The sequence below is a fragment of the Myotis nattereri genome (genome assembly GCF_964212035.1).
Source record: "Myotis nattereri genome assembly, chromosome: 3".
Taxonomy (NCBI): domain Eukaryota; kingdom Metazoa; phylum Chordata; class Mammalia; order Chiroptera; family Vespertilionidae; genus Myotis; species Myotis nattereri.
Genome location: NC_138077.1, coordinates 53,624,594 through 53,638,456, shown reverse-complemented (window position 1 = coordinate 53,638,456; position 13,863 = coordinate 53,624,594). Strand labels below are relative to the sequence as shown.

The 13,863-nt window shown below is 41.3% G+C and overlaps 2 protein-coding genes across 5 annotated transcripts in view; one reads left to right on the top strand and one right to left on the bottom strand.

The window, feature by feature from the left end:
* Positions 1–648: 648 nt before the first annotated feature.
* On the bottom strand, positions 649–7,091 carry CEP19 (centrosomal protein 19). Of its 4 annotated transcripts, none has more exons than XM_081085348.1 (4): positions 6,775–7,083; positions 4,062–4,155; positions 3,081–3,274; positions 649–2,203 (listed from the first exon to the last, which is right to left on the bottom strand). In XM_081085348.1, the coding sequence occupies exons 3-4, from the start codon at positions 3,214–3,216 to the stop codon at positions 1,842–1,844; spliced, it is 498 nt and encodes a 165-aa protein (XP_080941474.1). In that variant the 5' UTR covers positions 3,217–3,274; positions 4,062–4,155; positions 6,775–7,083; the 3' UTR covers positions 649–1,841. The 4 variants fall into 4 exon arrangements, with proteins under 4 accessions (XP_080941474.1, XP_080941475.1, XP_080941476.1 ...); XM_081085349.1 differs by having other exon boundaries at positions 6,668–6,892; XM_081085350.1 differs by lacking the exon at positions 4,062–4,155 and having other exon boundaries at positions 6,668–7,091.
* The window catches only part of PIGX (phosphatidylinositol glycan anchor biosynthesis class X), a gene marked incomplete at both ends in the record, with an annotated part of 24,020 nt that continues 16,495 nt past the window's right edge, over positions 6,339–13,863 (top strand). Inside the window, 3 exons of the mRNA XM_081085975.1 lie at positions 6,339–6,379; positions 7,148–7,302; positions 10,839–10,902. Of these exons, the coding sequence (XP_080942101.1) occupies positions 6,339–6,379; positions 7,148–7,302; positions 10,839–10,902 (260 nt within the window). The remainder of the gene's footprint in view (positions 6,380–7,147; positions 7,303–10,838; positions 10,903–13,863) is intronic.

The window sequence follows — 13,863 nt, the reverse complement described above, 5'->3', positions numbered from 1 at the left end:
GCTAAAGATTTATTAATTTCATCCCTCTATATTTTCTTCTTCAAATTATTGATGCTGTTGCCCAAAACCATAGTAAGCATTTTATATCTACCCAAATGACTTTAGGATCTGGCTGATTTTCTTCTCTTTCCCCCATCAGTGTTCCCAGGATCTTTCAATATCTGAGCTATTGCTCCTCCAGGCTCCTTAATCTCAACTCCTAACTTCTTGGTTTTATGGATTGTCTTTTCCATCAGTCTTGGTCTGGAAAGTTCAGATGCTCGATGTTATCACCACCAGGACTTGCTAAACTTCTGAGACCTCTTAACTCAGCATTTGCCTTCTCTGATCCAATTGCTTTAATTGCTCACCAGTCACAACTTGTCAGGCCTGCCTTCTGGTGCCACCCCTTCTAGTGCTTTTCATTGCTCAGCCCCTAGATCTTCTCCAGCCTCACTAATCAGGTGGCTCCACCTTGTTCACTAAGAAAACTGAAATCATAAACCTGGTCCTGCCCCTGGCATAACTGGTCTGTCAGTCTTTTCTCTTGTTCTTCCCTCTCCTTTAAAGCTGTCCCTTTTGAAATGTCCTGGGGGAACTTCCATAGAGTAAATACTCCAACAGTGTTTACTGAGTAACTGACTGAATGAATGAGTGACCAAATCTCTTCAGAGGAAAACAGTAATATATTAAAATTTAGAATGCACATACCCAGCAAGTCCCCTCTATACATTATTTATAGTCATGCACATGTGTAAAATAGAGAATGTACAAGGTTATTTGCTGTGGCATTGTTTGTATAGTGAAAGGGGAACGCAACCTAAGGTCAACTTTTGAAATATTTCATCTATATCTATGCAACAGAATACTATGTAGATATGAAAGAATCTCCAATTCTGAAAATTCTTTTGCTACCTATGGCAAATATACATGAGTCATGACCATCTTGTCCCTGGTGATATCACCATCAGAATAATCCCTTTAATGAGGCTTTTAATGGTAAAGAGTAGAAATGGACAGGTACAAAGAATGAATAATTTTTACAGTTTTATTTAATGAGTATTAAGTTCCTTGCAGAAAACACAGGATTTCTACCAATTAAATAATAAGAAAGATTATCTGTATACATATAACCTTGTCAACAAAAATTTCCTCTTTGTAGATCCAAATTCATGAATAGGCCTAAACTGGCAGTACCTATTGTTCATTTATTATGGGTAGAGTCCCCATTTTACAAACAAACCTCTTTTTTATGGGAAAAGGTTCAGGGTTTCAGAATGTCTTTGGTGTATATTTCCTGATATCTGAGGGGCAGAATTCTCCTGTTGTCCCTCAAATGACATGAACTGTAGCTGCAGCGCATTGTGCAGGGGCACTCTACTCTAGAATTAAACACTTATAAAACAGAGTTAAATATAAGTAAAGACATAATGCATACAGGATAATCCCCTAGTAACTGTATATGCCCTCCAATCTTATCAAACTATAATTTGCTTACTGTGCCTCAATGAAAAAAAAATTTTTTAATATACACCCAAGGATGTTTAGAGAGAGGAGAGGAGAGGAGAGAAACATTAATGTGAGAGAGACTCTAACATCAATCGGTTGCCTCCTGTATGTGCTCCAATCGGGGATCAAACCAGCAACCTAAGTATGTGCCCTGACCAGGAATCAAACCCGAAGCCTTTTTTTGTGTATGGGTCAATGCACCTACATGTCCTGTTTTTGAAAAGTAACATGGTCAATCCAAATATGACCTAATGTGTACATTTAGTGTTCTTTACAGATTTTTCTAGGACTAATCTACATTCTCTGTATGAACATGGGGTTTCTGCTAGCCCAATACATTTTTGTTTTTGATATCAGAACTCGTCAGCTGACTCTGTGTCCCAGCCACAGGACTGCAGTTGTTCATCCTGTGGGAACTCAACTTCTATGTCATAAACAAAATTTGGATCATCCTTCTTCTTCTGATTTTTCTCAAAAAGTTCATCCATGATGCTCTTCCTTTTGGCAAGTTCCTTGTCATCTAGCTTGTTCAGGTCTTCCTCAGGATCAATGGTTGTTTCCCGTTGAATCTGTTCCATTGTTTCTGCCAAACTCTGCCCCCGCAAGTTACCTCGTAAAAAACAGAATAATTTCTCAAGCTGTCTCAGGGACACTTGTTCCAGGTAACTCTTGTGTCGTGGATTATTTTTTAATTGTTCAGCAGCTCTGTTGCAATCTAGGAAGGAAGAAGCAAAACTATACACCACACAAAACCTATACACCACAAGCTATTGGTGCACCACAAACTACTGACAGCATTATCTGCCATCATAGCCAAATAGCTAAGTGGTTTGTTTGGAACAAATTATTCTGCAGAACTATTTCTTTATATCAAGCTTTGAGGTGGTAGAAGAAGAAGGAATGTTTTGTGTGTTTTTTTAAATTTTCTTAACTTAAAATCATTTTGAGAAGAGGTTAAACACTTTCAACTGGAGAAAATGTCGGAGAAGAAAAAGTAGTATTACAGCTTTAGATATTAGTACTGGTACTAAGAAAATGTGGAGACTATAAGTAAAAAACACATTTGGAGGGAGAGAAGGAAATTAATATTATTGAATAATGCTATCTCAGTTAACCTACACAGCAATTCTGAAAGGGCGGGGATTATCAATTTCCTTTTACAGATAAGAAAACTGAAGCTCACTGAGAGGAAGTCATTTAGCCAGGGTCACATATCTATCCTGAGACATGATTTGAACCCAGGTCTGTTTAACTCTGAATGCCCTGTCAGACCATTACATAAAACTCAAATCGCTCTTATTCAGTGATTTAGGGAGTATTTAAGATGGGAGGTGAGATAAAACATGAGTTACCTGAGCTTGGCTGGTGTGGCTCAGTGATTGACCTTCATCCTAGGAACCAAGAGGTCGCTGGCTTGATTCCATCAGGGCATATGCCTGGGTTGTGGGCTCGGTCCCCAGTGTGCGGTGTGCAGGAGGCAACCGATCAATGATTCTCTCTCATCATTGATGTTTCTATCTCTCTCTCCTCCTCCCTTCCTCTCTGAAATCAATAAAAATATATTTCAAATAAGTAAATAAAACATGAGTTACCTGAAAACTTTGAAAAATTTCGGACAGGCATGATGCGCTGGCGACTTTTCCCTTTCATTTCATTCTCATAGATTAGGATAATAGCTGGAGGCTGAAGCCTAATTCCACATTTCTTGGCAGTGCACGTCATTCTCATATACACTTCAGGGTAAACGAGAGGAAATCTGAAAATGTGTTAGTCACATAATGACTTCCTGAAAAAGAGGGGAAAAAATTAAGTGTTGGATTAATCACACTCTTCCCTCTCTCTCCTCCCCAGCAGATCTGGCTCTAGTTCAGATTTAGATCAGTTCTATAGATACATGTTCAGCCCATCAATCTCAATATTTTGAGCATTACCCTGAAAGTTTAGTTTGGCCCTGGGTTAGCCTTAGTCTGTTGGATCCCTGATTCATTGAGGGGTACAGGTATGTTCACACATGAGCTTGGAAAAGCAGTTCAGTTTGGCTCTCTTACTGTACTGTACTTTTAATCAAAGATTATATATGAACCCATGAGTCAGCCCAAAAACTGACTTATAGGATCTTTTTTATTTAACAATTAAACAAGTATATACAAGGCACTAAGTCTATGTCAAGGTACTAAGAGTTTTTTTTTAAATCTTAGTCATTATGTTTTGAGAGGTTCACCAGACCAGATCTGTTTCCCTTGTACTTTCCTAGTCATTTAACTCATTGAGGTTTTTTTTGTAATTACTTATTTAATCATTTATCTTCCCTTCTCTTCCATATGCTCCATGAGGACAGGGAACATTTCCACTGATTGCCACAATATCCCAGCACAATACCTGGAATATAGTAGGCATTCTGTACATACTTGTTTAATTCAATGTATTAAAATAAGCCCCTGTACATCCTGAAAGTTTTTACAGTCCAGAAGTCTGACCAAAAAGGCAAAGCCACCTAGCCAGTGTTGCTCAGTGGCTGAATGTTGGCCCATGAACCAGGAGGTCATAGTTCAATTCCAGGTCAGGGTACATGCCTGGGTTTTGGCCTTGATCTCCAGTAGAGGGCATGCAGGCGGCAGTTGATGGATGATTCTTTCTCATCATTGTTGATTCTCTCTCTCTCATCCTCTGAAATCAATAAAAACATATTTTTTAAAAGGGCAGAGTCACCCTAGCAGGTTTAGCTCAGTGGATAAAGCATAGGCCTGCTGACTGAAGGGTCTGGGGTTCAATTCTGGTCAAGGGCACGTACCTCGGTTGCAGGCTCCTCCCTGGTCGGGGCACGTACAAGAGGCAACCAATTGATGTGTTTCTCTCATATAGATATTGCTCTCTGTCTTTCCCTCTCTCTAAAAAAACAAGGGAAAGCCCTAGCCGGTTTGGCTCAGTGGATAGAGTGTTGGCCTGCGGACTGAAGGGTCCCAGGTTCAATTCCGGCCAAGGGCACATACCTAGGTTGCAGGCTCCATCCTCAGTGTGGGGCGTTCAGGGGGCAGCCAATCAATGATTCTCTCTCATCATTAATGTTTCTATCTCTCTCTCCCTCTCCCTTCCTCTCTGAAATCAATAAAATATATATATATAAAAACAATGGAAAAATATCCTCAGGTGAGGATTTAAAAAACAAAAAAGTCAGAGCCAATGCAGAATCAGCCTATACATATACAAGGCAATAAAGTTTATATGACTTTTAGTTAAACTTATTTGTCTCATTACATTTTTTTTTCAGTTACAAGAAACACAGCTATTTTTCAGGTTAATACTTTCTATTCCCTCTTCCTTCCCTTGCCCCCAATGCCAAAGCACACTTAATTATAGGGACTGCTTTAGATGTGACTATATTATTCCCAGGAAATTTTGAAAATATCAAGGAATCTAGAAGTAAATCAGCATAAAGTAATGATATCTTTTTCTTTTTTAAAGATATTTTTATTGATTTCAGAGCGGAACGAAGAGGGAGAGATAGAAACATTAATGATGAGAAAAAATCATGGATTGGCTGCTTCCTGCATGCCCCCCACAGGGGATGGAATCCACAACCCGGGCATGTGCCCTGACAGGGAATCAATGATGATCTGGTTCATAGGTCAATGCTCAACCACTGAACCACTCAGTTGGACAAGTAATGATATCTTCATAAACTCAGCTCTGTCAGCAAATCACTACAGGCACAGAGTTATTTAATACATGTTCACTGTAGAAAACTGGAGGTGAAGGTGGGACATGGGGAGGAAGAAACATAAAAAATAGTCACCCTTAATTCCTTCCAGTCTTTTTTCTAGGCATACAGTTTTATTTATATTTTAGGCATACAGTTTTATTTTTTTAAACTACAGTAGCTGGGTGGGTCTACTTTTTTGATCAGGCTTCTAGACTGTAAAAACTTTCAGGAGGTACAGGATATCGCCTTTTAAATTTAACAACTTATGTGATTTTGTCATTAAATGTTCCATCAAAATGCTAACTTTTATATTACTGCCAAATGTTTGTTCTAAGGATATATCAAAATCTCTCTTATCCACCCCTTATTGTGAGATGTAAGAACTTTTACTCTTAGAAAATTAATAATATATAAAGCTTTTTCAATTTTCTGTGGTCTGCCCCTGACCTAATGCAATGATCCCACCCCATTCCTTCCTTCTCCCCTTCTCCTTCTTCTAACAAATACTACTCCCAGTTCACCTCACTAAAATTTGGTGTATTAGTAAACTTTCTAGGAGATCCTACTGAGCACAATATAAATTCCACACAGTCAAGTAAATAGCTGTACTCGTGAAGGACGCATGCAATAGATACTCAATAATACAGTTTAGCCCTAGCTGGTTTGGCTCAGTGGATAGAGCATCGGCCTGCGGACTAAAGGATCCCATGTTCCATTCTGGTCAAGGACTCATCCCGGGGCTGTGGGCCAGATCCCCAGTAGGGGACATGCAGGAGGCAGCCGATCCATGATTCTCATCCTTGATGTTTCTATCTCTCTCTCTCTCCCTTCCTCTCTGAAATCAATAAAAGTATATTTAAAATAATAATACAGTTTAGTAAAAAAGAAAAAACAACCCACCTATTTTTAAAATTTAACTTTTATTTTTTACTAAAGTAATGTTTGTATTCTATCTAAAATATAAAATAATTCTACGAGGCTTATAGCTACTTTCCCTTTCCCGCTCCAATTCCTTCAAGTGTTTCTTCCCAAATCTGTCTCCATAGTTCTGAACAGTGTACGGATACTGCTCTTTTCAGTTTTATTATCTTCTGACATCTTTCCTCTTTGAGACATCTACCCCGAAGCCCCTATTCTGCCCCAACCGGCCATGGATGCCCTCTCGGTCTCCTTACGCATTCAACCCACCTCGTGAGCTCAGACGGACGCCTGTGCCCACCCCTGCCTCCCGACAGTCATACTTCCCCAGGGACCAGGGACCAGGGACCGCCCCAACCCAGCCACGCCTCCCCCACGCCGAAAAGGGTGCGGATTTTGCCAACAGGTAGACGATCTTCTCCCGACTCACGTCCCCAATAGTGAAAGGCCGACTTTTTTACCCTTAGAGAAGCACAGCCAGTGCCTCTGATGCCGGCCAGCAACTAAAACCTCCGTGAGGGGTTGTTTCCGCCCACCCGCAGTGCACACAGCAGCCCTGACCTGGACGTGGAGGCCGGGCGGAGCTGGCGCTGCAGAAAGGCCACGGCCACAGTCCCGCAGGGTGACCACGGGGTGAACTCTCCGCAAGGCGGCCCGAATCCAAATACCTGGACTTGGAGGTGGAGGCCGACAAACGGGCGCGCCGGCTCCGCAGCCAGCGTGCAGGGCTCAGGGTCGGGCTGCGGGCACCCGAGGCCGTTCCCACGGAAACAGCCCCGAGCACTCACGGCGCCTGCGCCTCTTCTCGCCCCGCCCCGGACCGGGACGGCAAGGGGCGGGGCAGCGAGGAGGAGAACCTGGAGCCGGGACGGCCGCCTCGGGAGACGCCGGAACTTTCGAGGGCCGGGGCTGTGGGCCGTGGGGGGACGGCGGGACCGAACGCGCGCGCACCGAGGCTTCCGTCCCTCGCGAACCTCGTGGCGGCGCGCTCTCGGGGCGGCGTGAAGCGTAGGCAGGCTCCTCCCTCCGCGTTTCCTGCAGGCGCGCTCCTCGCCGGCGCACGCTCTCCGGCGTCCTGGCTGCCCCGGCCGCGGTCGTGGTGGTCCGAGCGGTGGCCTGGCTGCTGCTGCTCTGGGAGGCAGCTGAGCTCGCCTGCAAGTCCTCCGCGGCCCTCGCTGCCGCCCACACCGATGCGGGTAAAGGGAGGGGCGTGGCTGCGGGTTTGAGGTTGAGGGGTGGCAGCTGCTCGGACTCTGGGGGTCCTCTCCCCCGAGCGGTTTGCGGAGGTGCTTCTCTGTATCCCGGCGCCTCGGACTGTGGGGTGAGCTGGGGGAGGCTAAGCACAAAGGCCTCGTGCCTCCTCTCTCTCAGGCTCCGCCTGCCACCCGCACGGCTCTCTGGACGTGGGGAGTCGGGCTCTGTTCTGGCCACACAGTCACGGAAATATTGTGAAGGAAGTACAGCGATGAAGGTCTTGGGATGCATGCAGCTTCTTGCACCACCAAGGAGCCGGCAAGGCCCCCTTGCCTGTGAAGTGTGAGAACCGCAGTCCTGAATACCGAGACGCCGGGGGCGTGGGAAGAGGACGGTGTCTTGCAAATACTTTAATAGTACACTGGATTGCGCTGGGCTTTCTTGATGACTCTGGTTTAGGCAAGCGCGTTGGTTCATTTCTTTGGGCCCCAGTCCGTGGGCTGGAGTGCTGTGCTGTGTGTTGTGGATCCAGCCCTGAACTAAAAACACGCTGCCCTGACCCTCGTGGAGTTTTCAGTGGGTTGGGGAAGACATTCCACTGGTGATCCTATATAATAAAAGCCTAATATGCAAGTTGACTGAAAGGGCAGAAGGACCCTATGATGCACACTGACCACCAGGGGGGTAGACACTCAACAGAGGAGCTGCCCCCAGCCCGCAGGCCCCAGGCCAGCCAAGGCAGGGGGGGGGGGGATTGAACCCACAACCTTTTGGTTTATGGGACAGTGCTTCCAACTGAGCCACCCAGCCAGGAAAATGGCAATAGTTTTGACTGCCTATTTTGCTAAGGTTGTGAAACTCATGTGAAAGCCCCAAGTAAAGGATCTATCATATAGTTATTAGTTAAATGTTAGTTTTTCATACTTTTCCCTTCTGTTGTATATTTCAGATGTTTTAATCTCTATGACATGTTTTGTCATGCATCTTTTCAGGGATATATATATATATATATATATATATATATATATATAACAATATGGTTTTCATGTGTTTATTTTAATGGTCTTCCTACACACTGCCAGCTTTTGAAAATGAAATAAAATTATATAGCAAGGCACTTGGCAGAGTTGGTGATCTGATCATTAGTTATGATGCTCACATTAAGTAATAGTTTTAATGTCTGAATGTCAGTGTTCTTAATTCCCATGAGTCTGTATAGTGAGATTTCTGGTTATTCTAAGTTTATAAAAGAACCTTTTGAAAAGACTCTAGCCCTGGACGGTTTGGTTCAGTGGTCAGAGCATCAGACCTTTGGACCAAAGGGTCAGTTCCCAATAAAGGGCACGGTTGGGCACGTGCAGGAAGCAACCAATTGATGTGTCTGTTTCTTAGATGTTTATCTCTCTTTCTCTTTCCTCCTCCTCCCTCCCTCCTTCCTACTCTCTCTAAAAGTCAGTGGAGGCCTGACTGGTATTTTCAGTGGTTGAGCATTGACTGATGAACTAGGAGGTCACGGTTTGATTCCTGGTCGGGGCACATGCCCAGGTTGCCGGCTCCATCCCCAGTGTGGGGCTTGCAGGAGGCAGCCGACCAGTGATTCTCTGTCGTTGTTGTTTCTCTCTCCCTCTTCCTTCCTCTCTGAAATCAATAAAGATATATATAAAAAAATTGTAAAAAAGTCAATAGAAAAAATATTCTTGGGTGAAGATTAAAAAAAAAAAGACTCGTTTTTATTTTTGTTATTTTAAACCCTTCCAACATCTCTACAAGGCAAATGTACTGTCTTCTCAGTTTTATAGGTAGCTGGAATTAAAACAGATTTTCTGCCCTTGCTGGTGTGGCTCAGTTGGTTGGAGTGTTATCCCTTACACCAAAAGATCACCTGAATAAAGTAATATTAATAACAAACACATATAGCACTATATGGTAGGACCTATTCTAACTACTTTATACTAGGTGTACCGGTTAGTAAATGGTGGATTTTGTAATCAAAGAAAACATGATAATTTCAAGAGAAACATCAAAAGTGCGTTATTAAAAGTAATGTCCATCACTAGCTACACATTTCCCCCACCTTCCAGGTAATTTGTGGATACCATCCCAATAGAACTTTTCTTGTTTTGAGGCAAACCATTCAGAGACCCAATTTTCCACTTCTTCGTACGTTTTGAAGTGCTGCTCAGAAAGTGTGTGTGCCATTGATCAGAACAAGTGGTAATCTGAAGGAGCAAGGTCTGGTGAATACGGTTGGTGGGTTAATACTTCCCAGGCAAGATCTTTTAATGTGTTTCTAACTGGTTTTGAAGTGTTAATGGTGTGTTATCATGAAGCAACATTACTTTGCTGTGTCTTCCAGAACATTCTGGTCGTTCCATGATCAAAGTGTGTTCAAATTGATTATTTGTTGTCAGCAGTGATCAGTATTAACAGTTTCACCTGGTTTTAGAAGCTCATAATACACCACACCTTCCTGATCCCACCAAACGCAGAGCATTGTCTTCTTTCCAAAGCGATTTGGCCTTGGAGTCAATGTTGATGGTTGACCTGGATCAACCCATGATTTTGTGCATTTGGGATTCTCAAAATAAATCCACTTTTCATCGCCAGTCACAATTCAATGCAAAAAAGACTTTCTTTCGTGCCATTGAAACAACATTTTACTGATGACTTTTTGGTTTTCCATTTGTCTTTCATTCAGTTGATGTGGCACCCATTTTCCTTCCTTTAAAATCTTCCTCATTGTTGTAAATGATCGGAAATTGTTTGCTGACCAACATTTAATCTTTCGGCAAGTTGTTTTTGAGTTTGACACGCATCTTCATCCAGTAATGTTTGTAATTGTTGGTCTTCAAACTTTTTCAGTTCGGCTGGACGTTCTTTGTCTTTCACATCGAAACCATCACTTTTAAAGCATTTAAACCAGTGTTCACAAGTATCTTGAGATGGAGCATGTTCACCATAAGCTTCCCGAAGCTTTCAGCAGCACTTTTCCTTCAAAATAAAGTAATGAATTAAAACTTCCCGCAAATGCTCTTTTTTTGGCATGAAATTCGACATTTTTAAGCATAAAAATATCTATGATATTAACACCTTCAGCAAATTTGACATAAGTTTTGAAGCTTGCTGTCAATACAATGAAATAGCATACATATCAAATCGCATATATATCAACACATGTGAAACTCCATCTATTGAAAACTCCGCATTATTAACTGGTACACCTAGTATATTAATTCTCATGACAACTAGCAGAGCAATAAACTATCTTATGTAAAGTCATAGAGCTATTAAGTGACAGACAGGGTTTTGAAGGTAGGCAATCTATTTCTAAAGTCAATGTTCTTAATTCTCATTCTTTACTAGAAGTAGATTTATATGTAGTTCAACTTGCTTAAGTTTTACAGTTTTTGTTTCATTTTTAGGTTGGTTAGATTCTCCAGGCAAGTAAAGCCTATTAAAACAATTATTTTCTAATTATATAAGTATTTTTTCATTGAGTGCTTGTTTTATTAAAAATCAAATCTTTTGGTTCTTATAGGCATAAAGGCCAGTTGTTCTGAAATTATTTTGCGGCAAGAAGTTTTGAAAGATGGTTTCCACAGGTAAGTTGCCTGTTGACTTTTACTTGTATCAAAGTACTGTTTCATATATTTTAGAGCAAAAAATTAATAGTTGAAAAATGGATAAAACTGAAAAAAATCACGATTTCTTCCAGTCATAAGTAGCAGATTTGTTATAATGTGGTTACAGTTTGAAATAATGATTAACCCATTGTACGCCATAAGCGTTTGTAGACACAAGTGGCTGACCTTCCCCATACGCCACACGCATCTATTAAAAAAAAATGTTTTCCCTAAGTGGCAAACCTGACCAACTTAAGAATCAGTTTTCGTGAGAATTTTCAGCTGAAAATATTAAAGAACACCTGAATTGTAATATATATTTTTTAAATATATTTTATTGATTTTTTACAGAGAAGAAGGGAGAGGGTTAGAGTTAGAAACATCGATAAGAGAGAAACATCGATCGTCTGCCTCCTGCACACTCCCTACTGGGGATGTGCCCACAGCCAAGGTACATGCCCTTGACCAGAATTGAACCTGGGACCCTTGAGTCCGCAGGCTGACACTCTATCCACTGAGCCAAACCGATTAGGGCGTAATTTATTTATTTTTATAATATTCATTGCAAATTGATTTTTTTAAGTAAATTGAAAATATCGTTGCATGTGGGGATGGTTTCTGTTTTGGACGCATTATTGGTAGTTAACAGGTTAAAATAACTGGAGAAGATGCCCAGCTGGCATGACTCAGTGGTTGAACATCGACCTATGAACCAAGAGGTCCCAGTCAGGACACATGCCCGGATTTTGGGTTTGATCCCAACATCATTGATGTTTCTCTCTCTCTCTCCCTCTCCCTTCCTCTCTGAAATCAATGAAAATATATTTAATAAAAAAATAACTGGAGAAGAGGGGAAAACAAATGTTTACCATTTAACATATTTAGAATTTGTATATATGTAATAATCCTATTTAATCTGCACAGTGGTTGTGAGATGATACCTTTCTTGTTTTTCAGATGTGGTAACTAGGGCTCAGAAAATTTAAATAACTTGGCAGTGGGTAGGGTGGTGGAGCTCTGGCTCCAATTTAGGACTATCGTATTCCAAGGCCATGCTCTCAAGTATTAAGATATTATACCACCCTAAATCACTATTTCTGACTTACAAGACTTGGTTCCAAATACCAAACTCTTTCCAAAATAGAAATTATCCTCAAAAATGAATATTTGCCAGTATTGAAAATTTTTTGAAGATCTGTAAAAAGTTGTGGAAACTGTTCCATAAGAAAACTTCCCAAACTTTAAAGCTTTTCAAGGTGATTACTTTGAAGTGATTCTCAGATACTTGATTTGAAATTCTGATACATTTCTTTTTAAAATCACTTTGTTTTATAAGTCACCTTAAGCTAAAATATCTGATTCCCCTCATTCTTCAAGTTAGCCTATATGTGAATGACTAGGAGGTGTAGTAGAAAGAACTTGGATAGTTTTATGTTGTTTTTTCTTTGAACTCAGGCAGATTTAGGCTCAAAAGATAGCTCCATTATTTAGTGTCTGCCTTTGGGAGGGAAGTCACTTCTGAAAGGAGTTTTAGACAGAGCCCTGACACATTTTAAGCCATGTCAGGGTAATTATGCCAATATTATTAAATATCTCTCAATAAAGTAATTGGATATGTTCTCAAGAAATGGGTGCCTGGAGAGGCTATTGTGAAGGCAAAAGTAGCTGTCCAGACGTAAGTACTACAGATAAAAAGCAGGACATAAAACCAAGTATGAAGAGTGATAGAACCCACACAGCTTCCAAAACTAGGAATCTGTTATTTGAGACCTTCAGAATAGGCCAGTAATCATTGTTTTAAAAAAGGCTTTTTAGCCAAGACCGGTTTGGCTCAGTGGATAGAGCGTCGGTCTGTGGACTGGGGGGTCCCAGGTTTGATTCCGGTCGGGGGCATGTGCCTGGGTTGCGGGCACCTCCCCAGTGGGAGGTGTGCGGGAGGCGGCTGATCGATATTTCTCTTTCGTCGATGTTTCTAGCTCTCTATCTCTCTCCCTTCCTCTCTGTAAAAAATCAATAAAATATATTTTTTTTAAAAAAAGGCTTTTTAGTTATACGTAGAGCAGGTGTAGTCTTGCTGCTAGGGTGGATGAGGAAACATTAACAGATTATAGAAAGTAGAATTTGTTAGCTCCTCCTATTTCTATCTTCTTGGTCAAGAAGAATCACTTCTGCTCTAACCAGTTTGGCTCAGTGGATAGAGTGTCGGCCTGCGGACTGAAGGGTCCCAGGTTCGATTCCGGTCAAGGGCATGTACCTTGGTTGCGGGCACATCCCCAGGAGGGGGTGTGCAAGAGGCAACTGATGGATGTTTCTCTCTCATCGATGTTTCTAACTCTCTATCCCTCTCCCTTCTTGTCTGTAAAAAATCAATAAAATATATTTTTTTAAAAAGAAGAAGAATCACTTCTGGGGTGGAAAGTGGGCTAGAAAGGGTCAATGGGGGGAAAAAAGGAGGAAGTATGTAATACTTTCAACAATAAAGATTTAAAATGAAAAAATCAAATTAAAAAAGAAGAAGAATTACTTCCACTTTGGGAAGGGTCAAGCAAATAGTAGTAGTAGGAAACTGAAGTGCAGAATATGCAAGGTAAGTATGCAAAAGGGCTTTGCTACTATAAATGATTATAGGATCTCCCCTCTCTGATGAACTGTATCTCTTTTAGTAGGAGAACTTGCTTAAATGATTGCTGAACTTCTGTTTGTAGCCTTTGGATAATTTGGAAATTAGTTGATATTTCTGGGCAGAATTCTAGACCAGATTATTAAAAGAATGGTTTGTGCATACAGAGGAAGTGGTGGTCTCTTGGAATTAGTATTAATTTATTACAACTTATTTCCTTTATAGAGTTACTAGATAGGTAGATCAGAGAAATGCTATAGCATTTCCATATTACTTTTGGAATGAACTTGTAGATTTCCTCAAAAAAGCTTCATGAAATT